The sequence below is a fragment of the Odocoileus virginianus genome, chromosome 15 (assembly GCF_023699985.2).
Source record: "Odocoileus virginianus isolate 20LAN1187 ecotype Illinois chromosome 15, Ovbor_1.2, whole genome shotgun sequence".
NCBI classification, from domain to species: domain Eukaryota; kingdom Metazoa; phylum Chordata; class Mammalia; order Artiodactyla; family Cervidae; genus Odocoileus; species Odocoileus virginianus.
Window position 1 is genome coordinate 65,663,863 of NC_069688.1, and position 26,444 is coordinate 65,690,306.

Consider the following 26,444-nt stretch of genomic DNA (forward strand, 5'->3'; position numbering starts at 1 on the left):
CAGAGCTGATGTATTTAAAACGGGATGACGTTGTTGAGCTTTCCTGGTGGTTCAGACGGTAAAATCGTCTGCTTGCAATGCGGGAGACCTGGGTTCGATCTCTGGGTCGGGGAGAGCCCCTGGAGAAGGAAACGGCATCCCACTCCAGTCCTCTCGCCTGGAGAATCCCACGGTTGGAAGAACCTCAGAGGCTACAGTCCTTGGGGTCACAAAGAGTCGGACACGACTGAGCGACTTCGCTTTTGCTTTCGCTGTGCTTGAATACCTTTTGTAAAGTGAAAGCACAGGCTGCGTCTCTGGCATCCTTTGGAAAGGGGTCAGCGCGCTCTAGTGGGAGAAGCTCTGACTTGGGAGTGAAGACGTCTGCATTCCAGGGCCGACTTTGCTAGTAGCCCTTTGGGTGAGTTAGACAGGATCTCCCGTCTTTTATCTCAGGTTCGAGTTTGGTAAACTGAAGACTGACTTGGAGTTCTTCTGTTAGCAGTTAAAGAAACCAGATTTGGCACAACTAGGGTAGCTCACAGAACTGAGACAGAAGCTTCAGGAAGGACAGGAGCCAAAGATATTGTGGAGTTCTGGGCAGGGCTGATCTTCAGATGATGGGACAAGAGACCCAGGCAGAGCCCAGCAGGAAGGGATGCTCACAGCCACCCAAGAACCTAGCGGTGCTCGGTGCCCGACAGGTGTCTCAACCCGTCTGGGCTACTGTGATGAAATTCCAGAGTCTGAGTAACTCACAAAGGACAGGCACATTTATCACAGTTTCAGATCTCCGGTTTCCAGCATGGAAGAGGGAAGGCTCACCTGAGATCCCGGTGGGAAAGGCTAGGGATCTCTCTAGGTAAGACCCTCAATCTCATTCACGATTCATGATAAACCCTTGTGAGGGAAGCAACCCCCAAGGCCCCACCTCCGAAAATGATCACCACTGGGAGGATTTCAACATGTGGCTTTTGGGGAAACACAGAGACGTTCAGACTGTAGCGCAAGGGGCGCCTCTTCAGCTGCTGGATCGAAGGGAGCTTTGGGGCAGTGACCCAGGAGGGGGTGGCAGAGAGAATACACAGGCTTGTGTGTGCTCGGTCACCCAGTCGGGTCTGACCCCATGCACTGCAGCCCACCCGGCTCCTCCGTCCATGGGATTTCCCAGGCAAAAATACTGGAGTGGGTTGCCATTTCCTTCTCCAGGGAATCTTCCTGACCCAGGATCGAACCCGGGTCTCTAACGTCTCCTTCTTTACTGCCAAGCCACCTAGAAGTCACACAGTTGTGGGGAGGTAACAGACAGGAAAGTATTTCAGCATTTTAACAGCCAGTGCAGCTGTCCTGATGGGTTTCTGCTGATGTCTAGATGTAAGGAGCTATTCCAGAAAAACATCTATTTCTGCTTTATTGACTATGCCAAAGCCTTTGACTGTGTGGATCACAACAAACTGGAAAATTCTGAAAGAGGTGGGAATTCCAGACCACCTGACCTGCCTCTTGAGAACCTATATGCAGGTCAGAAAGCAACAGTTAGAACTGGACATGGAACAACAGACTGGTTCCAAATAGGAAAAGGAGCACGGCAAGGCTGTATATTGTCACCCTGCTTATTTAACTTATATGCAGAGTACATCATGAGAAATGCTGGGCTGGATGAAGCACAGGCTGGAATCAAGATTGCTGGGTGAAATATCAATAACCTCAGATATGCAGATGACACCACCCTTATGGCAGAGAGTGAAGAACAACTAAAGAGCTTCTTGATGAAAGTGGAAGAGGAGAGTGAAACAATTGGCTTAAAGCTCAACATTCAGAAAACTGAGATCATGGCATCCGGTCCCATCACTTCTTGGCAAATAGATGGGGAAACAGTGGAAACAGTGAGAGTCTCCAAAATCAGTGCAGAGGGTGACTGCATCCATGAAATTACAAGATGTTTACTTCTTGGAAGGAAAGTTATGGCCAACCTAGACAGCATATTGAAAAGCAGAGACATTACTTTGCCAACAAAGATCTATCCGGTCAAAGCAATGGTTTTTCCAGTGGTCATCTATGGATGTCAGAGTTGGACCACAAAGAAAGCTGAGCACTGTGAAGAACTGATGCTTTTGAACTGTGGTGTTGGAGAAGACTCTTGAGAGTCCCTTGGACTGCAAGGAGATCCAACCAGTCCATCCTAAAAGAGATCAGTCCTGGGTGTTCATTGGAAGGACTGATGCTGAAGCTGAAACTCCAATACTTTGGCCACCTGATGCGAAGAGCTGACTCATTTGAAAAGACCCTGATGCTGAGAAAGATTGAGGGCAGGAGAATGGGACAACAGAGGGTGAGATGGCTGGATGGCATCACCGACTCGATGGCCATGGGTTTGGGTGGACTCTGGGAGCAGGTGATGGACAGGGAGGCCTGGTGTGCCTCAGTCCATGGGGTCGCAAAGAGACTGAGCGACTAAGCACAGCACAGCGCGCCACAGGCCCATCTGTCATCGAGAAGGTCCATCAGCCCTTGGCCAGGAGGAAGGGTGCTAAAGGCTCTCTGCTGTGCTGTTGCAAGACCAGGGCAAATACTAGGAGTCCCAGAGGTGGGATATCAGGATGGAGGGGGGGGTGTGGGGTGGAGGGTGTGAGGCCAGGAGCTTGGACCATGGTTGTTGTTTATAGCGTGTTATCGATATAATCAGCTTGTACTTGCCAGCTGACTGAGGATGATCCTTCTGTAACCAAAATAAGGGGGAATGGATGGGCTGGGGAAAAAAAAAAAAAGAATAACAGGTGACCATCACAGAGGGGTTGGAGTAGAACGGCCAAGAGTTAATGGTTTGTGAGTACTGGAGGAAATGCGTGGTGGTCGTTTTGCTTTTCACCATGAGTAGGTGATGGGAGGACGCTTCTGGAATCTGGTGCTGGAGTCAGGAGTAATAAATGTTCTGCAGTGTCTGGGGCAGTCACACTGACCTACCCAAAATGTCAGAGCGCCTCTATTGAGAAACACTGCGGGAATCAGCCATAGGGGCTGCTAATGAGAGGAGCCGCGTGTGCCTTGGACAGGAGGGAAACTGGGCGAGTTTGAGTGAGACAGTCGCCACTTGTCATTTAGGGAACTGGGTCCATAAACGTGTCTGTCATTTAATCTGCATGACTACCGCCTGAGATATAATTAATGACTCCCTTCTTATACACAAGGAGTTAGGCTCAGAGAGGCAAAATAACTGCACCAAAGTGAGATAAGCAAGGGGCAGAGTCTCTTCAATTTAGGACTGAGTTCAGGGTCTTCCTGCAGGGGAGAAAGGGGTAACAGGGTGTGTGTGGAGTTTTGAGAGAGAATCACAGTCAGGATACAAGCCCAGGATGAGATTCTAAGAAGAGTTTAGAATCAATGACTGAAAGCTGGAATTTTTTGATATCTTCGAAAAGGCCTCAGCTATTCACGTATTCTTTCAGAGGCATTTTTTTCTTCTTCTTTAGATTGAGAGAGGAGACCATTAGTGGGGTCTTCTGGGTTTGTTTCTCTAACTGAGTTCTCGATATTCTTCCAGGTTCTGACAAAAGACCTTAAGATAAATGTTGAGTAAGCGCTCCCTTGAAAGGGCTGGAAATTGACACACGGCTGCAATTAAGTGGAAAACTGATTAAAACCAGCCATTCTGATTCAAGAGTAACTGCAGCTTATCTAGTTACATTGAAAGTGAAATAAATGCAAGTCAAAAGGTTAAAAGATGAAAGAAGGACGAGTTAGAATCTTTTAAAATAGCCTGATACATCATTACAAAACAAGTACCTTATCATATAAGACTTTTATGAAGCAACTATTCTGCTCCTCTGCATGACTTTTTGCACATATATATTTTGCATTTTAAAATCATCAGAGAATTCCTCATTTCCTGTGATTATTACTTGCCAACACCCCGCTACCTCCCCCAAGGGAATTACAGGTAAAGGGAAACTCACACCAACGAGCTGTTTCTTGGTGAGCATGAACGACCCAGATTGGACGTTATTGGGGGGGTGGGGGCGGTATGGAAGCTGCAGGCACTGCTCGGGGATTCAGGTGGAGTTAAGTGCGGGGTTGCAGCAGTTCCGGCCCGTCCGTCTGTCCTTCCATCTGTCCTTCCAGCCCCGCTCTGTCGCGACCCCCAGCGCAGGCAGCAGGTGGCGCCCGCAGCCCCGCCGCGGAGCCGACGGAACCCCGGGTTCAGACCAGACGCGGTCTCCATAAACACGTGCGCTGCGAACCGGGTTTAGCGAAGGAGCCAAGCGGCGCCTCGGCCCGGTCCCGCCGTGTTTGCGGAAGGACCGACAGACGCGGGGCGGCCGTGAGGGCTGGGCCCGGCTTTGCGCTCCAACCGCAGGGCCGGCGGGGGGCAGGGGTGGGCGCCGAGGAGGGGGCGAATACGGCAGACTCGGGGGGCGGGGGAAGGCTGGGAAAGCCGCAGGCCCTCCTGGAAGCGAGGTGCGCGGTCGCAGCCCACGTTCAGTGTCTCGGGGGCGCGCTCCGGGCCTTTCAGAGCACCGCCCCTTGCTGTCTTCGCCATCACCTGCTTTTCCAGTTTTCCGAGGCGACCGCGTACTTTTCTCCCCGAAGGGGCGTCTTGACAGATTCCCGGTGTGTAACCCCCTCCCGACATGTGCGCGCACCAGCCGCGGGAGGGGCGGGAGGCTCTTGGTTCGGTTAAAAAATGGGTGAAGCTGATGCCTTTCCCGGGGGGGGGGGGGGGGGGTGCGGAGACCCGGCGCCTCGAGTACTTCACGGGCGGACAGGGCCTCGGGGCGGCCCGGACCAGACCGCCGCGGGGTTTGGGGGCTCGGCCCGGGCTTCATCGCAGGCTTCCTGACTCGGGATCTCGGTCAGGGGGCCTGCGCCCCGGGGCCCCTCCGACGCCAGCCCCTTCAAACGCACCAAAGCGCCTGAGAGCGCTCCCGGGCGGTGCGCCTGCTCACGTCCGTGCGTCGCTGCCCCAGTTCTGGGAGAGGGACACGGGGTCCCCTGTTCTGTTTTTCTGGGCGGTGCCGCAGAGCGCGGGCGATCTCAGTTCCCGGGCCAGGGCTGGAACCCGCGCCCCTGGCAGAAGAGTCTTAGCACCGGGACACCAAGCCGTCCCAGCGGAGGGTCCCCCGGGCGCCTGGACCGGGCTTCTTGGGGCTGCGGAGGCCGGCACGCGGCACCTGCACATGGACACTGGCCTGGCGAGGCCGCCCGCCGGCCTCGGTGCGCGGGGACGGCCCGAGCGGCTCCTTCCTGGCCCCGCGCTCGCGGCCGCGGCGCCGGGCGGCCCCCGGGCGTGTCCGGGGCGGCGGGAGGAGGGGGGAGTCGTTGGGGACGGGGGACGATGCCCGGGGCCCCGAGGCCTGCCTCCCCCCGCCCCGCCTCCAGCTTCATAAGCGGCCGCCCGCGCGCCTCCCTCCGCTCTTATCTGATCCCGGGCGCCCCGCAGGAGGGAGCGCCGGAGAGGAGGCGGCTCCGGGCGGGGGAGCAGGGGTGGAGGCGGGGCAGGCCAATTAAAGGGGCGCCGGGCGGGCAGCGCGCAGGAGAACGGACTCGCGGCGGAACTGGGACGGTCCGCGGGCACCGAGAGCCACGCGGTCTGGGCTGGAATCGTGCGGGCGCAGGTCAGTGTCAACCTCTGCTTCTCTCTAGTCGGCCTCGAGTCTGTTCCTGAAGGAGGGAAAGCGCAGGCAGCGAGCCCCCTGCGGACGCGGGCCGGCTCCGGGGACCTGCTCTTCGCGCGCCCGCGCTGCCCGCGGCGCTGAGGGGCCGGAGGCGCGCCCGCCGCGTCCCGCGCGCTCGCCCGGCAGCGAGGTCGGAGCGGCGCGCGGCGCACACGCCCGGGCTGTTCCCCGGAGCCTTCGCCCCGGGGCAGGCGGGCGGCGAGCAAACGGCGGGAAGGAGCGGGTTTGGTTTCCAGACGGTAGACGCCAGCCTTTCCGAGCAGAAAGGGCCTCCTACAGGCTACCGTTAGGGTGAGAAAGGGGTTAGGGATTGCTTTGGAGGACTGTGTGTATTACAAACAGAAAGCGCGCTGATGGCTCCGCGGGTAGAGAGTCTGCCTGCAAGGCAGGAGACATGGGCTCGATACCTGGGTCGGGAAGATCCCCTGGAGAAGGAAATGGCTACCCACTCCAGTATTCCTGCCTGGAGAATCCCATGGACGGAGGAGCCTGGCGGGCTACAGTCCATGAGGTCGCAAAGAGTCGGACACGCCTGACGACTAAGCACTCGGGGGTCAGTTGGGAGAACCGTCAATGGAGATTACGGGGTGCAAAACTCACCCCGACACCCGCGGGTGATTAGCGTTGAGCACCAGGTGCTAGTCGAAAAGAGGAGCAAGCCCGCAGCGCAGCGCCGCGGGGTGTTGGCAGCAGCAGCGGCTCGTCCACGTCTCTGCGCCCGGAAACGCGGCTGCTTCGCGCGTTTTGCTTCGGTGTCTGGACCCAGGAGGTCGCGGCTTTAAGATGGACCGCCAGGCTGCGGCGCTGGAGGGCCTTCTCCTCCCGGGCTTTCTCGCCCCCTCGCCCTTTCACCCCTCGTAACTGCTCGCTGCCTCAGGCCCTCTAGAGCGCGCGGCTGGGGGGAGGCGAACCTCTGCGCCAGCTGGGATTTAGCCGGCCCCGCGCGCGGGCAGCTAAGGAACCCGCCTGCGATGCGGTAGACCCTGGTTCCATTCCTGGGTGGGGAAGATGCCCTGGAGAAGGGATAGGCTCCCCGCTCCAGTATTCTTGAGCTCCCCTGGTGGCTCAGCTGGTAAAGAATCTGCCCGCAAAGCGGGAGACCTGGGTTCGATCCCTGGGTCGGGAAGATGCCCTGGCGGAGGGAACGGCTACTCACTCCAGTATTCCAGCCTGGAGAATGCCATGGTCAGAGGAGCTGGCGGGCTACAGTCCACGGGGTCGCACATGACTGAGAGACTAAGCACACAGCACAGACAAGACAGGGTTAGCGCCCCTCCGGAGGAGCGGCTTGTGCCCTGGGCTGACCTCGGTCCCAACAAGGGTCTGAGCGCTGCCCGCCGTCATTGCAGCCACGGGCGCCCTTGTCTAGGAGCTGGGGGCTTGCGTCCTGTCCGGGAAGCGCGCTCCGTGGCGCGGAGCTCAGGGACCCGGAGTCGCCCCCTCTGCTGAGACTGTCCCGGGGCAGGTGTTCACGGGGGTCTGGCGTCCCCGCTCTCGGGGACCTGGACCCCAACCCTCCGCTGACCCCGGAACGCCGTGTGGAGCCGCACTCAGAGCCTCTTTCTCTCTGCGAGTTTTGGATTCCCTTCTGGAAATTTTGGAGTGTCAGCTGCCTGCAGCAGCAGAAGGGGCTGGGGGAGGGCAAAACCCTACAAATATGCGGATGTGTGGTGGCCCCGTGAGGAGCAGAATTGGGAAAGTTTTGCTGAAACTCTCCCCCTGAAGGCTCCGGAGCTCCTCAGCTACAGAAGGTTACGGGCCCTTCCTGGCTGTGGCTGTGGTAAGGAGGCCCCAGCACCCAGCACACAGGCGAAACTGGATCCAGGGAGGGGAGCTGATGCTGTGTTTCTAACAAGGTGGCCGGCTCTGCCCGCAGCTAGCAGCGGGAAATGTGGCGTGAGTGAGCGAATGCATGGCTAACACTTGCACTTTGGGTTGCTTCAAAAGAGCAACTTGCAAGAATTTCCTTTGAACCTGGTCCCCAGGGTGTGGTTACTGTAAGACAGACTTCAGGGCAGCATGTTTTATAAAAGCAACTTTATCGAGTTATAATTCATATACCACACATGTGTGCAATTCAGTGTTTTTTTATATATTCAGAGCTGTACCACTGTCCCCACAATCAATTTTAGAACATTGTATCACTCCAAAAAAAAAACGAAATTCTGTACCTATCAGCAGTATAACTGCTCATTTCTCCCCAACCACACCATACCCCACCCCCCGAAACCCTTGGCAACTGCTCACCGACTTTCTGCTGACGTTTCATACAGACGGAAGCATGCAATGTGTGTGGGCCTTCGTGACTGGCGTCTTTCACCTCCTGAAGTGTTTTTCAGGCTTATGGATTATGCACAGGACGCTGTATCCTAAGCACTGGGTGTCTCTCCCTCTGCTTGGGGGCCCTGAGCCAGGTGAGACCTGGACCTCCACTGCATCCCTGACCTCCTGGGGGTCCCTTTGAAAGGACAGAAGCCTCCCTGGTGGGGCCTCTCGGTGACTCCCTGGGAAGGACTCCGTGGAGCCTGTCAGAATTCCTGGAGCAGTTTTGGGCAGGTCCCAGACTTAGGATGGATGGGAGAAGTCCTTTGGCATCGATCCTGCTGCTAATGGTCCAGCTGTGGATTTCAGAGAGCTCTTGGGGCCTCCTTCCACCAAATCTTGGATTTGGGAGTCCACCACGGCTGGCTTTAAAGAATGGAGTGAGCAAATGGGTATGACTGGCAGGGCACTGGAGCCAGCCTCAGCCCAGAGGAGGGCTGAGAAAAGGCCCAAGGCCCATCCCAAGAAAAGGCTCCTTGGGGTACGCTCCCTTTGACTCTTAAAGCCTTCCTCGAGTCACCTAGTAAAACATAGAGAGCTGTTGCCTGTTTTAACCTGGCAGTCTGCAGTTCGTGACTCTCTGAGCCACATATTTGCTGTCATTTTAATCCAAGCTCAACCAAATGACTGCTGTGGAGCCTGGCCCAAGGTTCCTTTCAGAGATGAGGGCCTTCCTGTATGGCTGCAGGCTGAGGTGGTGGCGTTTGAGCACTGCTGAGCTAACATTATCCGGGATTGTGACATGTGTAGACAGCAGATGGTAACGGGCACCGGGAAGGAGTGGGGGGCTGGGGGGGGGGGCAGAGGGGAGGAAAACTGAGGGCCAGGCCAGGAATAAGCGTCCTCTTGAGCAGGTTTGCTCCGCTGGCGATGGATGTCAGGGAGAGTTCTCCGCTGCGTCTCCTCTCCTATAACTGACCAAACGCACAGTGGCGGACTGTGCTACTCTTCTCTGTAGAGGTAGGCTTGTGAAGACCGGGCCTCATCCCGGTCTCGTGGGGACGTGGGTGTGAGTGGTGGAGACGGGCGTGTATTTTGAGTCCCTGCTTGAGTCCCTGCCACGTTCTCTCTCAGAAAGCACATGTAAGTCTCCCAATTCCTCGTGGACGTAAATGTTGTCCTTCTTTTAAAGATAAGATCACCGAGATATAAACTGCCTGCCGGGGGTCCCAAAGCCAGCAAGTGGCTGATACAGGATTAAAGGAAAGTCTGCATGAGATGTGCCCGTTTCTGCATCTGCCTGTTGGGGGGCGGGGGGGGGCGAAGGGGGGCCGGAGCCGGGGCACCAGCCGAGGACGCGCGGGTCCGGGAGCCGAAGGGAGGGTGGGGGCAGAGGGCGTGGCCTGTCCGGGCCCCTGGAGGCCGAGCGTGGGGGCAGAGGGCGTGGCCTGTCCGGGCCCCTGGAGGCCGAGGGTGGGGGCAGAGAGCGTGGCCTGTCCGGGCCCCTGGAGGCCGAGCGTGGGGGCAGAGGGCGTGGCCTGTCCGGGCCCCTGGAGGCCGAGGGTGGGGGCAGAGGGCGTGGCCTGTCCGGGCCCCTGGAGGCGGAGGGTGGGGGCAGAGGGTGAGACCTGTCCTGGCCCCTGGAGGCGGAGGGTGGGGGCAGGGGGCGTGGCCTGTCCGGGCCCCTGGAGGCGGAGGGTGGGGACAGAGGGCGTGGCCTGTCCGGGCCCCTGGAGGCCGAGGGTGGGGGCAGAGGGCGTGGCCTGTCCGGGCCCCTGGAGGCCGAGGGTGGGGGCAGAGGACGTGGCCTGTCCGGGCCCCTGGAGGCCGAGGGTGGGGGCAGAGGGCGTGGCCTGTCCGGGCCCCTGGAGGCGGAGGCTGGGGGCAGAGGGCGTGGCCTGTCCGGGTCCCTGGAGGCCGAGGGTGGGGGCAGAGGGCGTGGCCTGTCCGGGCCCCTGGAGGCCGAGGGTGGGGGCAGAGGGCGTGGCCTGTCCGGGCCCCTGGAGGCCGAGGGTGGGGGCAGAGGGCGTGGCCTGTCCGGGCCCCTGGAGGCGGAGGGTGGGGGCAGAGGGCGTGGCCTGTCCGGGCCCCTGGAGGCGGAGCGTGGGGGCAGAGGGCGTGGCCTGTCCGGGCCCCTGGAGGCGGAGGGTGGGGGCAGAGGGCGTGGCCTGTCCGGGCCCCTGGAGGCGGAGCGTGGGGGCAGAGGGCGTGGCCTGTCCGGGCCCCTGGAGGCGGGGCGTGGGGGCAGAGGGCGTGGCCTGTCCGGGCCCCCGCCCGCCTCCGTGCCGACTCTGAGCTTCGCCGGCTTCTTCTCCAGGAAGCAGGGTGACGGGAGCTCCTGCAGGGTCGCTTCCAGGCCTGGACCGACCTCGTGCAGCCTGAACGGCAGCGCTGGTGTCTCTGCTCTCCTGCTTCTTTCTCCTTCTCTTCACCTTTCCCCCCTCCTTCTTCCTGCTTTCCCTCTTCTTTCTCTGCTTCCTTTTTTTTGAGGCGATTCTGACTAGGAAGGCTACAGGGAATTCTGACAACCGAGAGTCTTTTTAAGTCAGGGCTTAGAGTCTAGACTCTGCACTTTAACCCTAATTTTCACTTTGTACTTCAAGGCCATTTTTTCAAATCAGTACTCTTGATGAATTTTTCTGCTAATGGGCCTTTGTGGAAACTCAAGGCAAGGGTCCCTGACTTTTAATTGTAGGTAGCTGTGTTTGGTTCCCCGCCCCGGCCTGCCAGCCACACACACACAGAGCTAAGCTGAGTTGTGAAAACTGAACCAGAGAGAGGCTAGGCTGTGCTGAGCTTATCCAAGTGTCACAGGTTGAGTCTGTAGCTAGGAGTACTCCAGGGTGGAGGGGGGTGGTCTTCTGTTGAATGAAGATTTACTCCTGGATTGGCTTTCTGTCTGCTTTTGCAAAGGGGAACATGCTGAACTGATATTAAAAAACAATGTTCTATTGAGGTTTAGAATGGAAAATAAAGATTGCTACTGTAGGAAGCCCAGGAGCAGCATCTGGCCAGACTTGGAAGATCAGGGAAGCCTTCCTAGAGGATGAGATGTCTGTCCTGGATGTGCAGCTAGCCTCTGTGATGTTTGCAGATACAGACTTCAGTTAAAAGCGATTCACATTTCTTTGACCACGAAGCCCTGTCGGTCCTTTAAAAATAACGACAACAAAAAAAGCCAAGTGATGGAACATTGCTGAATCAAGGAACTGTCACTGTAATTTGCCATGCTTTGGGGATGGCTCTTCTGTCACGCAGGATTCACAGCAGCCTACTTTAAGGCTGAGACGCTACATTTCTGAGGACGACTTGCAGTCAAATCCCTTGCATTTGGGCTTCTCTGGTGGCTCACGGGTGAAGAATCTGCTTGCAATACAGGAGACACAGGAGGCGAGGGTTCGATTACTGGGTTAGGAAGATCCCTTGGAGTAGGAAATGATAACCCACTCCAGTATTCTTGCTGGGAAAATCTCATGGACAGAGGAGCCTAGCAGGGTCCATGGGGTCACAGAGTATCAGACACATCTGACACGACTGAGGCGTGCACACCCACCCACCCCTTTGCAGTTGAGCCATTCACTGGGCTGCTCTGGTCCTACAAGAGGCCTTTCTGTGGTTTAGAAGAAAGGCCCTTCGGGTAGACCGTGTGGGGAGGAGAAAGGGCACCCTTTCCCCTGGAGATCAGTTTTCACCCAGGCTGGAGCCAAGGCCTGCGGCTTTCCAGCGTTCCGCAGCCTCGGCCAGTGCAGGGTGTGCGGTGTGTTGGCTGTGCACCTCAGCCCTGGTCATTCAGTCACTGATCGCTCAATTAATATCTATCGATTGGCTGTAATGCACTTTGAACGTTGTGGAGTATGGGTTAAACTGCCCACCTACATGTCTTCTAGTACCCAAGACTCAGAAAGTAGAGTTACTGGGGCCGTGAAGTTAGCTGGAGAGTCACAATGGGATAAGAAGCAGAGGTAATCTGTTGGAGACTGATTACCCTTCCTAAAGATTTTTCACTTTTAATAATATTTTAAATAAGCAAATTTTAGCCTTGTTAATTTTTGCTAATATTAGTTTCAGGTATCTTTGGTTTTTAATGCTTATCATTATTAATCCTTTCCTTCAACTTAATTAGGATTTTATTTGCTTTTCTTTTTATGGCTCCTTTAAGTGAAAAAATAGATCATTGATTTTAAAATCTTTCTTCTTCCTTATGTAAATATTTATCTCTAATTCTTAGGTTGCATCCCACAGGTTTTCATGTGGAAAATATTTTTATTTTTATTCCCTTCCAACTATTTTTAAAATTTAAAATTTCCATTGTGATTTCTCATTTGACCCATGGATTAATTAGAAGCATGTTGCTTAACTTCCATTTTGATTTGTAAAGATATTTTATATTATTAATTTCTAATTTAATTCTGTTGTCAGAAAACATACTCTGCAAACTTGGAGTCTTCTGAAGTTTATCAACTCATTTTAGGGCCCCCAATGCCTACTTTGTAAGAAAAAAAAAATTTAAAGGTGTATCCTGTAGATATTAGATGTAGTGTTCAATAAATATCAATTAATAGTTGATGGAGTGGTTCACATCTTCTACATCCTTACTGATGTTTTGTCCAGTTGTTCAGTCCATTCCTGAGAGCAGTGTGACATCGCTAGCTTTGTTTATTATTGCTTTCTTTGGTTCTCTCGGTTTTTGATCTTTGTATTTTGAAACTCTGTTTTATTAACTGCATATTCGTTTCTGATTGCTGAGTTTTCTTGACTAGTGACAGTGCCACTCCCTCATGTCCGACTCTGTGACCCCGTGGACTGTATAGCCCGTGGGATTCTCCAGGCCAGAGTGCTGGAATGGGGAGCCTTTCCTTTCTCCAGGGGTCTTCCCAACCCAGGAATTGAACCGGGGTCTCCTGCATTGCAGGCGGATTCTTTGCCAGCTGAGCATCAGGGAAGCCCTAATTGACCCTTTATTCTGAACTGTCCAGAACTCAAGGGGCGTCTTGTTTTTGTCTGTGTGTTAGTTCACCCTACTTGTGGCTCACTCTTTTCTGAGGCACCCTTTCTCAATTTTAGTCCCTGGCATTCCTGAACTCTTCTACCCTTTGACACTTTATGCTAATAAGACTGTGGCTTTCCACTTGATTTCTGATCACAGTGCCTGCACAGTGGGGAGTTCGAGCAGAGGAAGAAAGACTAGTCACCAAACTAACAGTAACACAACTAGGGCTTTATTTCTGACTTAGAGCTGTTTTCTCCTGGGTCGTGATGCTAACCGAAAAGAGTGATAAACACTGATTTCCTCCAGGGTCTGTTTTTAAGTAGACTTCTTGACCAATTCTGAAAAGCGTTTTGGTTGTTCTAGATGTGAGGAGGATGGTACTTTCAATGGAGAGAAGAAATTAGGAAAACTAAACATCAACATGCTGGACTGTAACATTAGCCCTGTTTTTCGTCTTTGCTTTCTTATCTGCAAATCTGTAGACACAGATCATCAACTGACTGTAAAGTTCTACAAAATGGATCTGTTGTTGTAATTCAGTTGTTAAGTCGCGTCCAACCCTACTTCCTGCCAACAGCAGCATGCCAGGCGCCTCTGTCCTCCACTACTCCTGGAGTTTGCTGTCTCCCAGGAGTTAAAATGGATATTAAAATAATAATGTAGAATCTGGAAAAGGGCTTCCCAGGTGGCTCTGTGGTAAAGAGTCCAGCTGCCAATGCAGGACACGTGGGTATGATGCCTAGGTCAGGAAATCCCCTGGAAAAAGAAATGGCAACCCACTCCAGTGTTCTTTCCTGGAGAATTCCATGGACAGAGGAGCTTGGCGAGCTACAGTCCATGGAGTCATAATGAGCTGGACACGGGTTAGTGACTAAACAACAGAGTCCAGAAAGAGTTAGAACATAAAGGTCATTTTGTCCAGTTGCCCTGCCACCAATCCAGGAGTCCCTCTACAACATCTCTCATGGGTAAACACAGCCAGCTTCTGTCTCAGACCTGCTAGTAAGAGCGACAGACGTGTTCTGAGTGTTAGAGAATGCTTCTGTCCAAACCCACATCTCTGTGGTCTGGAGACTCTGTTGATTCTAGTTCTATTTGCAGAAGCTGCACAAAATAATCTTGTTTTACTTCCCTGTGAGAGCCCTTCAAATATCTGAAGACATCTATCACGTGCTTCTGATTCTTAGTTTTCCTAGGCTTGATTCAAGCTTAGTCATTCCCATTGTTTTTCAAATCTTCTTTGCATGGGCTTGTCAACCAGAACTGCTGAGTCTATGAATTATTCTTAAGTCAAATATTCCAAGTCTTCTTATGGTTGATGATTTTGAACCTGTACAGAGCTGTCACCTGGACAAGGATAAAAAATGGATAGGAATGTCCTTAGAAAAGTTTAAAGTAGTTCACCCATGTGAATAATGGTGACTGTGTCCTTATCTGGATCTTCTGTTTTAGTCTAGAGCTTTATACCAAGTTCGTCCCACACCTTCATGAGATGGGGGACATAAAGACTTCTTGAGTCTCTTCGTCCTTTAGTATCTACCCAAGCAGTAAATTCATTGATGATTTAATTGCCTTTGGCTTACATTCTTTCAACCTGTTGCTAGCATGCTGCTAGTTAGAACTTTTTGAGAGCTACCTGTGTTTCTAAATACATTATTTACATTATCACAATCCTATAAGGTAGATGTTCGCTTGCACATTTTACAGATAAAGAAACCAAGTCATGGAGTGGTTAAACTAGTTAGTCGGGAGCCCCTAGCAAATTATTGGTGGATACATCTTCCGCGCGCCCAGATTTCCACTCATAGTTCTAGTCTGTGTCACCTCTGTTGTATTTCACACTTATTTCATTTAGTTTTGTAAATTTGCTTGTGGTCTTCTTTTTCAATAAAATCATTGTGAGCTGACACAGGGATCATATAGTATGAAATTTTGTATCTCCCTTAGAGTAGAGTGGCTTGGTGGCTCAGAGGGTAAAGAATCCGCCTGCAATGCGGGAGACCTGGGTTCCATCCCCGGGTCAGGAAGATCCCCTGGAGGAGGGCATGGCAGCCCACTGCAGTGTTCTTGCCTGGAGAGTCCCATGGACAGAGGAGCCCGGTGGGCTGCAGACCACAGGGTCTCAAAGAGCTGGACACGACTGAGGGACTGACATGAGCAGAGAGCTTTGGTTACTGTACAACTCGGCAGTGACTGCTGGAATGAAAATCCTGAAGCCACAAACAGCAGTTTCTGTCAGGGCCTGGCATCCCAGATGGCTGGCAGCAAGTTTAAGTTTATGGCTTTTTGTATGTCAGCGCTGACTGAGGAGAACACTATCCGAGGTCTGCATGCATGTGTGTGTTAAGTCTGTGTGTGTGCATGTGTGTTTATATGAGTAGTTTACACAAACTTTAGGATAAATATTTTAAGGGATTTTGATAAAACTGGCTCGCATAAGGCCTCTGCACCTTATTAAGCTTAATTGTATAAATGAGGTTAGATAAGACAAACATATAAAGTAGAGGACGGGTCAGTTAGTCCTAATGGGGATAGTTTTAAGTTACTGATTGCATAATTGAGTAACAGTGTTTTGAGAAAACTTGCACTAAACTTTATCAACTTTCCCCAAATTGGGTTTATACCTTCTGAACTTACTACAGCTAAATGGTCATTTCTAACATGATGTTTTTAAACCAAAAAAAAATTAAGGCAGTACTGTTTGTTTTGTGCAAGGTTTTAGGCAATGTTTCAACAAATTAGGCTTTGACATTTTGAAAATATCTCATGGCGGTTTAACAGAAATTGGAATTTTTTTCTTGCCCCTATTTTACTGTCCAAATGAAAGACTTGGCATAAAACCTTGGGAAAATGAAAATTCCACTTCTCCCAATATGGTATTACTTAATCTCATTTAAAATAAACAACAAGAAAGGAAGAATTTAAATAAAAGCTATAGCTACAGTTTTTTTTTCTGTATAAATAATATGCAAGGAAGGACTGATAGTGAAGCTGAAGCTCCAGCACTTTGGCCACCTGATGGTCTGACTCACTGGGAAAGACCCTGATGCTGGGGAGACTGAAGGCAGGAGGAGAAGGGGGCGACAGAGGGTGAGATGGTTGGGTGGCATCACCGACTCAATAAACATGAATTGAAGCAAACTAGGAGATGGTGAAGGACAGGGGAGCCTGGCGTGCCGCAGTCCATGGGGTCGCACATGGATTAGTGACTGAACAACAGCAATAATAAGCAGTTTTCAGAAAACGGTTGCCAAGACAAGGGTAGCACCAATTCATTGGTCTGTTTATTTATTTATATTGTGTGAAATGCAGACCAGCTTCTAATGTGGCATGCTAAGTATTGCTTCACAATGCCTTGACTGCACTGGACCGCAGTGCTCTGATGAGAAGAGAGAAAGGCTTTGGGCTGCAGCTTGTAAAAGGACTTCCTGTCCTGTGGTAGCCTGGTTTTGTGGGATGCCTGAGAAAACCCCTGCTGTTAGAGGGCTTGGCAGAAAGGCAGGTTGTTTGCTTACCTCTCCTCTCTTTGCCACGGTCTCATTGAGCCTGGTGGCTGTAATATTTGGGGAACAAAATCTTAGAATATTTGTTTTGGGTTGAGTGATTCCGTTGCTGCAGTTCTCCTTTGAGGGGCATGGTCTTGATCCTGATGGAGCTGATGCCTGCTCCTCTATCTGTCCAAACCCCCCGTGTTCAAGCCTGTCTACAGAAAAGTCACTCACAGCCCTTTGGAGTGCGTGCATGCCGAGTCACTACAGCCATGTCCGACTCTGCGCGAGCCTGTGAACTCTAGCCCGCCAGGCTCCCCTGTCCGTGGGGTTCTCCAGGCCAGAACACTGGGGTGGGCTGCCATTCCCTTCTCCAGGGGACCCTCCCAACGCAGGGGTTGAACCCACGTCTCCTGCGCTGCCGGCAGACTCTTTACCTGTAGTGCCGCCTGGGGAGTCCCACGACCCCTGGGGTGACCCACCTGCTCTACCTGCCTCGGTAGTTAGCGGTCTCGACGACTCGGGGCCTTTCTCCCTGTATTTTATCTGAATTCTCCATTTGTTCCATTTCTTCTGTGCTCTGACAAATAGTTGGTTCACTAATCTGTAACAAATTAATAATAAATTCATCCAGGCTAAAAAGCCATATATATTGTATATAAAATATCCACTCAGTGTGTTGCCCGTTGTTGTCTGTATGTGAATGTCTTAATTTAAAATATTCTTAAGTAGTTAGCATTTTGGAAGTCTGGTAGGCTGCTTGGCGGAGGTATTTTTTGGACCTCTAAATATAAATGAGTACATTCTTTAATTTTTTTAAATTATAGGACCTTAACTTGGTTATTTATGTGGTTATTAAAGCATGTGTATCTTCCTTTAGTTGGCAACATGAAAGGGTTGCATGCTAGACTGTCATTGGATATTATAAAAAGTAGTTGCCAAGAAAAATTTTCTATGAATAATTACTTGAAGGAATAGAATTATTTCTCTGGATATACTGTGTTCCTCTGGAATAAAACCAGATTAAGTTCATATTAAATCATGTTGTTTTGAAGGTTCATTGAATTATCTTTAGCTACATTCACTGAAATAACTCTTGTGTTAAAAGGCAATTAAAGCTTGTATGTGGCTGCCCAAGCATATCCAGAGAAAAGTTAATGGCCTCAAATAAAGAATATTGCATTAAGGACTAAATAAACGAAAAGAACAGCAAAAATTAAAAAAAAAAGATAAGAGTAGAAAAGCAAAGATAAGTGCAGAACTAAATAAATTAGAAATAAAAAAATAATATTGCAAGTTAAAAAGAACTATACTCAAAAAATTATAATCTGGACAAATATTTAGCTTGTCTATTTCGGAGAAAAAAAAGAAAGTTAGAAAAACACCAGTTTGGTACTAATAATGGAGCCTTGCCAAGTGGCTCAGCTGAAAAGAATCGCTTGCAATGCAGGAAATGTGGTTCAATCCCTGGGTTTGAAAGATCCCTTGGAGAAGAAATTGGCAACCCGTTCTAGTATTCTTGCCTGGTAAATCCCATATTCAGAGGAATCTGGTAGGCTACAGTCCAAGGGATCACAGAGTCGGACGCGACTTAGCAAGTGAACAACAATGACAGTAAATGGAGCTATATAAGAAAATCTGATGTAGGCTGAGAGATCACACAATCCTGTGCTAATAAATGTGAAAATCAAAATGAAAAGATTAGGGGTGGGATGAGGAGGGAGATGGTAGGGAGGTTTAAGAGGGAGGGGACCTGTGGCTGATTCATGTTGATGTTTGCCAGAAACCAACACAATTCTGTAAGGCAATTATCCTTCAGTTAAAAAATAAATTTAAAATTTAAAAAATTAGAAGAATAACTTTATGGGAAAATATCCAGACTAGAAAACCAAGAAGTAAATAAGCTAAGTAGATTTATAAATAAGACAAAAGATATTCTAAAGTTGTGTAGGAAATAGCTTCCAAAAGGGAATAGGCTCATATGATTTTCTCTCTCAAATTATTCTTTGGCTTTTAAAGAGTATATCATTCTCACGCTACTTAAGCTATTGCAAAACAATGAAAATATGGAAAACTTTCTAACATTTTAAAAAATCAAGCTAGAATGATCTTGACACCAGACCTTTTAAGAAAAGAATACTCTCAGTCAATTTTGGTTATTAACATAGCTCTAGAAGAAAACAGTTATACAAAATTGACATGATATAAAATTGACACAGATACAAGAAAGATAAGCTACCTTGGGAGGAGGGTTCCCTGAGGGCTGTTTAGAGTCTGAAAACTGTCTGATTAGCAGATGTTAAAGGGACTCTTGGTAATCCAATGAGTTGCAGAGACAGTGCAGGATTGCAAAAATTCAGGCCTGGAGCACTCTGAAGGCTTGCTTGCAGACCCAAGACGGACAGAACCTTGGAGGTCCTCAGACTCTTCATCTCTGAAGACTTGACTGGCGTCAGTCTTACTGGAACTTTGGAAGGTCAAGCAGTGGCAAAGGGCTGCATTCCAGGTGAAACTGTGGCGCTCCAAGTCCTTGCCAGCTGCCCTACCTTCCCTCGTGAGTTATGTGACCCCCCAGAGGGACCCCGGGTGGGCACTCCTCCTGAGCAGAGCTGAGTTCTGCTAAGAAGCCGCTAAAGAGGTCCCAGTCACCTCCTTTTCCAGTGAGCTGCCGGGTAGAAGGACCAGCAAGGAATTCATTAGGGAAGGATTCAGGAAGCAGTTGCCCACGTCAGAGGCGCTCTAAGAATGCTGCTGCCCCAGCATCCGCATCGGATCCCGAGTCACTCCGTGTTAGTTAGACGGGGATGACCGTGTATTCCCAATCATTCTTTTCATCTACAGCATCTCATCAAAAATCTTCCTTTTATTAGTTTATGTTTAGAGTGAAATATACAGTGCCTTAAGGAGTGAATTACTTCCTGAAAATACCAGTACATGTTGGCTTGTTTGCCTGTCCCAGATGACTACATATATTTTATTTTCAGCCTTCTCAAAATACCCCTATGCTCTCTGTTTCTAGGACTGCTGTTACATCCCATGTGAAAAACAAGAAATAAAATGAAGATTTTTCACTGCAAGATGCAGTACTGGGTGTTTCCAGCATTTTTGGTGATGATTTATTTTTGCACCATTGTCCAGGGTCAAGGTATGGAAAACTTTAAGAAATTCATGGGGGTCTGGGAGTCTAGCCATGTTGGTTCTGATGATCATTTTTTATTTTATTTGCCTTACTAGTGCTTCACTGGTTCAGTTGTGTTTTTAGGCAGGGTCACATGTTGACTTTTTCTCAGTTTTACCGGCTGTTTACGTTGTAGAGATGTGCCACAACTTTGATGAAGTTATAGCTCACCAGCGGTTGAGCATGTTAATTTTGCAGTAGTTGGTTAAATAGCTCATTTTTAATACACTTCTGAAATGTCATGCAATTTGATAAGTAAAGTCAAATTTGCAAAATCAGTTCTATTAATGAGGAGCTGTAAGGTGTGTGCCTGTGTGTCTCGATCATGCCTTGTCTCTTAAAGAGAGTGTCTACAAAATATTTCTGCCACTTCATACCTGGTCCTTATTTTTGCTCCTTTATTTAAAACTGAATGCACAGTCTAAGGGCCTGACAGATGCTGAATAGATTCTTTGCAAGATAAAAAGAACCCTCTAGCATTTCTCCTACTTATAGAACAAGTGTTCTATAAATGCATTTAGTTAAAAAATGAGATTAAAGCTAAGATCTTTTGTTGTTTGTTTGGGATTTTCGAAGATCACTCGGAAAAATAAGCCAAATAGTTTCCTGCTGTTTCAGTCTCTTTTGCGAAGTCATTTCTTTGAGATAGCACCCTAAACTGTGTTTTGAAAGGGGAAATACTTTCACTGCCCACGTGGCTCCATTTCTATCACTCAGAGATTTTTGGTTGCAAATAAAAAAAACTTTCTCTGGCCAGTTTAAGCAAAAAGTATATTTACTGGTAGATAATGAAGTAGCTCATACAATAGTTAAATAAGCTTTGGGAAGTGTAGGAACCCGGGAACACGCTGGATATAGTTTCTAGGAACTAGTGACCATTTCTTTCAGAGCATGTTTTTGGAATGAAATGTCAGAGCTGTTTTCCATCCTCCCATGGCTGGACACAAGTTTCAGATTCTTGGGAGAGTCTGCCTGGCTGCCTTGAGTCCTTTTCTCCCCGCTTTGCCAAGGGAGGATGGCTGACAGAGAGCGCAGCCGAGGCTCCGTGCCGCGGGGAGGGCGTGCTGTTCCTGGAAGAAAACCAAGGTGCTGTTGGAAACTCAAGGGAGGTGACTGTGAGTGGGGAGGAGCAGGAATCTTCATGTGTTCCTTGGTGAAAGGCGGTGTTTCAGTGAGGGACTTCCCTGGCAGTAAAAGTTAGTGTTTCACGGACTTAGTGAGACTCTTCCATTAGAAATAAACATAGGTGGTCCCTGGTCAAAACAGCAAGGTTTCAGCTGAGCTGAGTGGAAGTGAAAGAAAGGAAGGAAGGAAGGGAGGGCAGAAAATCAGTCCTTGGTGAATAGTCATATTATGAAATGAAATTTCCTAAGTACCTGATAACAGTGAGGCTTTTTTTAGAATGAAATAAGCATTCCTTTTCTGCCTTTGAGCTTTGATTTCTATGAGGCTGATTGTGGTAAAAATCTTTAAAGAAAAATCTTCCCTCTCAAAAAAATACAGCACAACAAAATAAAAATACCCTGTAGTTTCAGTGACGAGCCTAACCCTGCCGTCAACAACTGGATGCTCCTTAGTCTCCCTTTGCAGTCCCCCTTTGGAATGAAGGTTGTATTTTCACAAATGTTGTAACCAGCCCCGTCTCACATAGAGTGCCTGATGTCACTGTACGAAGGGTGAGTTTGCTGGCTTTCTCTGGGCTCTCAGCGTGTGCCAGAAATCAAGCTTTACATTTAATTTTTGTCTTTTTTAAGAGGAATAAATTGTAATTGTTGAGTGGAGGTTGGCAGGAGGCTTAGAGGGAGTGGATCTATGTACATATAGCTGGCTCACTTTCTTGCAGCACAAAGTTTCTGTTGTACAGAAACTAGCACAGCATTGTAAAGCAATTATACTCCAAGAAAAAAAAGAGAGAAATAAAACAGTCCCATCTACAACTGCATCAAAAAGGAAAAAATACCTTGAAATTAAAAGAAAAGGTTTAACTGACACAGATTAACTTTTGAGTCAAGTTCATGCAAGCATCTATATTTATGCTGGAGTTACGTACATATACTTATTGAAGGGGCTCCTGAGCGCTTGCAGAAAGAAAAATCACGGCTCTGGTATTACACATCCACACGTTTTCGGCTTCCTGCACTGCACTCCCCGTGTTCCGTCGCTCTTTCTGCCCTTGCTTTGGCGGAAGTCCCAGTGCCATCCACACGTGGAGGCGGAGCTGGCTTTGAAGCTCGAAGCTGTGACCTCACGCTGCTTTCTTTCTTAACTAGCATATCCTCTTTTCAGTGTTTTTCCCCTAAAGGCAAAAACCTGAAGGAGATGTAAACTTTGTGTCTAACCAGGATTTTCTTTTAATAACTGTGAGACTGTTTATGCATGCATAAGCAATGGACGGGTTCTGTTGATAAAAGAAAATGGCAATGTTGCTTTTCGCTAGTAGCTGTAATGGGACCGTCATCATGTAAACCATTTGTAAATTGATTTTGAATGTTGATGGATTGGGTTGTTGCCTTTGCTTCACGTTTATTTCCTGGAGTAGTTCAGTGGAAGTCATTGCCGTTCTGGGCCCTGGAGCACCGTCCAGGTTCTCTGGGTGTGATCTGGGCTGTCTGGTACGGTCCCTGTCGCCCTCATCACTTCTCCTGGAGGCTCAGGTCAGCTATTGACTCAAAAGATGTTGCAAGCTAAAAGCTCGCATTTAAAGAACAATAGCCTGGGTAGAACGCACCACAGAGATTTTTAACATTTAACCTAGGAATCCGGAATGTTAGTACTTTGCCCTCCTGAGATGTCAGGACCCCTGGGGTGCAGATGGATCGGGTGACGCTTGGCGGCCTCCCCTCTGGTTGTGCTTTTTCACTGATGCTTCCCAGGCCTGCCCGCTTCCTGTGGGCGTTTATGCAAAACCTTGCAGTGAGCTCAGCCAAGGATGTCTACCAGCCCACTGGCAAGGTGGCTCAGAAACTTCGTGTACTGTTTAACATTTTAAAATTCTTATTTTTAATTTTCTTCCATAAATAATAAGAATCTATCTATAGATTTTTTCCCCCAAGTTCCAGAGGAAGCAAAATAGTATCAGTTTCTCTGTTGATCCAAATTTGCGTTTAGCCAACCATCTCTTGTAGCTCAAAATAGTAGTTCTTATGATAAATCTATACTTTCCCATAAGCTGGAGAAATGTAGACTCATTCATGTCAAACTGAGAATGGGAGGCTAGTGTGTTTATTTTGCTTGACTAGCATTCTTTACTAAAATGCAGCCAAGGGCATGTAGAAAAAGAACACTGCTCTTAAGACTGTGTCTTTAGGTGCTACTGATTTCAGATGAGCAGAGAGCTTGTTCAGGAGTAAATCACTCGTTCTTCTAGCTCAGTGAAGGGTGGCTTCTTAATATAAATCTTCACCTGAAGAAAAAGAGCATTTGGTTTGGGGTCAAAGATGGTCATGAGCCGGTATGTGAACTTGGATGAATGTCTTAGCGTCTCCTTGCTTCCCTTATGTATAAAACCGGGACAGTAATGTATTTTTGTGTGGGTATTCAATAAGTGTTAGGGATCATCCATTAGAGAAGTAAGGGTGGATGGGAACAGACATTTGTTGAGTACATATTGCAACAGATTATATCCATTATTCTCTTTAATGTTGTCACTTATTCTGTGCAGAAAGTTTTGCTGCCACCTTTACTAAAAACAAGGCTATGAAAGGAGCAATCACTTGGCTGAGATTATTCATCTAATAAATGACAGAACTGGGGACCAGACTAACATCTAAACCCCACATAATACCACATACCAATTGACATGAGTATTTCTTTCCTTCTCTGGACGCTGTCGTAAAGTGGGAAAGAAAGGCCAGGCACAGAAGTAGGTAATAAGTGCTAACTTTTCTGTCAAGCATTAGATTTTCTTTTGTGACAAACTAGTTTATATATTACACAGTAAAGATCTTACGAAAGCATTTCTTTTGAAATTCTGGAACACTGATGTAGGGTTCCAAGGGCAGGTTTTGAAGCTTGAACAACTCACACAGAAAAGCAGTGTATACCGTTTAGTGAGCTCTGGGAAAAGAGTGATCTTATTGCTATAACATGTCTGTCATAGCCTTAAATTATCACATCAAAGCTACTGAATTAATAAAGTGAAAACCTAGAGGCATAAAACAGATCACGGTCTATATAGATTACAAGAGCTCATGTGTTCAAAGTAGAAGCATTCATCCTTATAACGTAATAAAATTAGTTTGCAAGGTTGGCTTCATTAATTAAGCTAGACTAGGTTATTACATTCTAACCCTAAATTATAGTTGTCTGTCACAAGATAAGTTCAGTTCAGTTCAGTCGCTCAGTCGTGTCTGACTTTTTGCGACCCCATGGACTGCAGCACACCAGGTCTCCCTGACCGTCACCAACTCCCGAAGCTTGCTCAAACTCACGTCCATTGAGTCGGTGATGCCACCCAACCATCTCATCCTCTGTCGTCCCCCTTTCCTCCTGCCTTCAACCTTTCCCAGCATCAGGGTCTTTTCCAATGAGTCAGTTCTTCACATAAGGTGGCCAAAGTATTGGAGCTTCAACTTCAGCATCAGTCCTTCCAAAGAACATTAAGGACTGATCCCCTTTAGGATGGACTGGTTTGATCTCCTTGCTGTCCAAGGGACTCTCAAAGAGTTTTCTCCAACACCACAGTTCAAAAGCATCAATCCTTTGGCGCTCAGCTTTCTTTATAGTCCAACTCTCACATCCATACATGACTACTGGAAAAAGTACACAGGACCAGTACTACTTGGCAAATGCTCACCTCTTGAGTCAGAGACAAATGCTTTTGGGTTTGTGTTATTTTGCAAATAGATCAATTCACTAACGGGGTTGTAGAAAGAATGTGAAGTCTTGAGTATTCTGATTACATAACTTTGGCTTTTCAATTTAACAACGAAAGTTTAAAAGCTTCAATGTTTAAACAATTTTTGTTTTTCCTTTTCAGTCGCTCCACCCACAAGGTTAAGATATAATGTATTATCTCATGATAGTATCCAGATTTCATGGAAGGCTCCAAGAGGGAAATTTGGTGGATACAAACTTCTTGTGACTCCAGCTTCAGGTAAAAGAATCAGCTGTATTTTAGAGTATTAGCAACTTTTGGCACACAGGAAGCTAAAATGTATAGTGCTGAGTGTTGCGTTAATCTCATTTGAAAGACTTTTGTTTTATTTAATCTTTTGAGCTTGAAATCTTATCCTCTACTCAAGAAAATAATATTGCCTCAAATCTAAAGACTAGCTATTGGGCTCACCATAATTTTCACACTATCAAAAATCCTCACTACCTCTGTTTCAACATGGATGAATACTTTTGGTATATTGACACTTGAAAGTTACCTCCAACAGTTGTGGCCAGCTGAGTAAATTATGATTAATTATGTTGTTCTTTAGTCGCTAAGTTGTGTCCAACTCTTTTCCAACCCCATAGGTTATAGCCTGCCAGTCTCTTCTGTTCATGGCATTTTTCAGGCAAAAATACTGGAGTGGGTTATCCTTTCCTCCTCCAGGGGATCTTCTCCAGGCAGGAATCGAACCTGGGTCTCCTGGGTCTCCTGAGTCTCCTGCATTGGCAGGCAGATTCTTTACCACTGAGCCACCTACGGTTAATTAACTTAATAGAATATTATTCAGCAATGATGCATTAAGTTATAAACTCTAAGTAGACACAGTGGCCGTAAATGATGCATTAAAGCAAGAAAGGCAAAAATTAAACAGACTTACTGATCATGAGGATAAAATAGTTGTGTAGAACGTTTAACAAATTTTGGTTGTGTTTTCTTTCTCCTTCAATGTTTTTGGTCTATAATAGACTGAAACGGTACAGAGCATGTTGGGGATTCCCTGGGGGTTAGGACTTGGCGCCCTTGCTGCCAGGGTCCCGGGGCTCAGTCCCTGTCAGGGGACTAAAAGGCTGCAAGCCATGCAGTGTGGCCAAAAAACAAACGCGTGAAAACACAGAGCGCGCAGAGGAACGCTGCTGCATGGGCGTCAGGGAGGCGTGAGTTCAGACCCCGGTTCCTTCATTCCAGCGAGTTGTTGAGTCCCAGTGCCTTGGTTTCCTCTTCTGTGGAACGTGCGGCAGAATTGGTGCCCGCCTCGTGGGACTGCTGCGAGGTTTGAAACTCAAATCATGGTCTGGGAATGGCAGCACCACGTCACCTGGGAGCAAATATAGAATATGGGGCCCTAGCCTACCCTTTGCATCGGCGCCTGAGTGTGAAGTTTCCCGTGCATATTCACGTAGGAAGCTGGTCGTGGGGACTAAAGGAGCCGGTAAACGCAAAGCACTTAGAACAGTGACCAGCAGATCCTAAGGGCTCAGTGAGCCTTAGCCCTGATTGTAACAAAGAAGCTCTGTAGTGTATCTCTCAAGTCTGGTTTCTTGCATAAAATCCATTTTCACATAGTAAATGTATACTTAATTATAGCCTATTTGTATGATGTGTATATATTTATATAAATGCAACATTTGTTCTTTCTGTTGGTGATAAAAATGGTGACATAGAGCTGGACTCCCTTCTGTTGGAGACCTCAATCCCCACTCATTTAAAGAGGAAGACAGATGCTCAATTACTTCTAAGTGGCAACATCTTACTCCTTGGTGGATTTAAAATCTTAAACAAAACATACAGATGAAATGTTTAGCTTCTTGCTTGGTCACTAAAAGGAAACCTTTCCTTATTAACACATGTTAGACACAGACTCCATAGAATGACTGGTTCAGAAGACGAAGCACACTTTCCGCGTGTTGACCCGCAGAAGTGGCTCAGTTATGGACAGCTTTATTTTAGTCTCAAGCCTGTGTTCAGAGTTTTCATTTTAGAACACTGCCTGATTTTT

General features: G+C 48.5%; 2 protein-coding genes across 9 annotated transcripts in view; one reads left to right on the forward strand and one right to left on the reverse strand.

Moving 5' to 3' along the window:
* The first annotated feature begins 4,514 nt into the window (after positions 1–4,514).
* Positions 4,515–26,444, forward strand: part of COL14A1 (collagen type XIV alpha 1 chain) — a 232,282-nt gene continuing 210,352 nt past the window's right edge. For 3 of the 8 annotated variants that reach the window (XM_070477490.1, XM_070477485.1, XM_070477486.1), the window contains exons 1-3: positions 5,469–5,591; positions 19,411–19,536; positions 24,548–24,664. In XM_070477490.1, coding sequence (XP_070333591.1) covers positions 19,449–19,536; positions 24,548–24,664 — 205 coding nt within the window. In that variant the 5' untranslated portion in view covers positions 5,469–5,591; positions 19,411–19,448. Of the gene's footprint in view, positions 4,588–5,463; positions 5,592–5,839; positions 5,943–19,410; positions 19,537–24,547; positions 24,665–26,444 lie in introns of those variants that run through there. The other 5 variants (XM_070477487.1, XM_070477492.1, XM_070477489.1 and 2 more) reach the window with 5 other exon arrangements.
* On the reverse strand, positions 4,919–12,557 carry C15H1orf127 (chromosome 15 C1orf127 homolog). The gene is made up of 5 exons (XM_070476882.1): positions 12,510–12,557; positions 9,260–10,138; positions 7,408–7,527; positions 6,284–6,407; positions 4,919–5,931 (listed from the first exon to the last, which is right to left on the reverse strand). Exons 1-5 carry the CDS (start codon positions 12,555–12,557, stop codon positions 4,919–4,921), a joined length of 2,184 nt encoding a protein of 727 aa, XP_070332983.1.

Bases quoted from the DNA above. Each gene is read 5' to 3' on its own strand.
- C15H1orf127 (XM_070476882.1), bottom strand. From the start codon at position 12,557: ATGTCACACTGCTCTCAGGAATGGACTGAACAACTGGACAAAACATCA. The intron at 6,408-7,407 runs GTAACCTTCTGT...TCCTGGGTCCAG, and splicing joins GCCACAGCCAGGAAGGGCCC to ACACCGAAGCAAAACGCGCG. The intron at 5,932-6,283 runs GTGCTCAACGCT...CCCTAACGGTAG, and splicing joins CTCTTTTCGACTAGCACCTG to CCTGTAGGAGGCCCTTTCTG.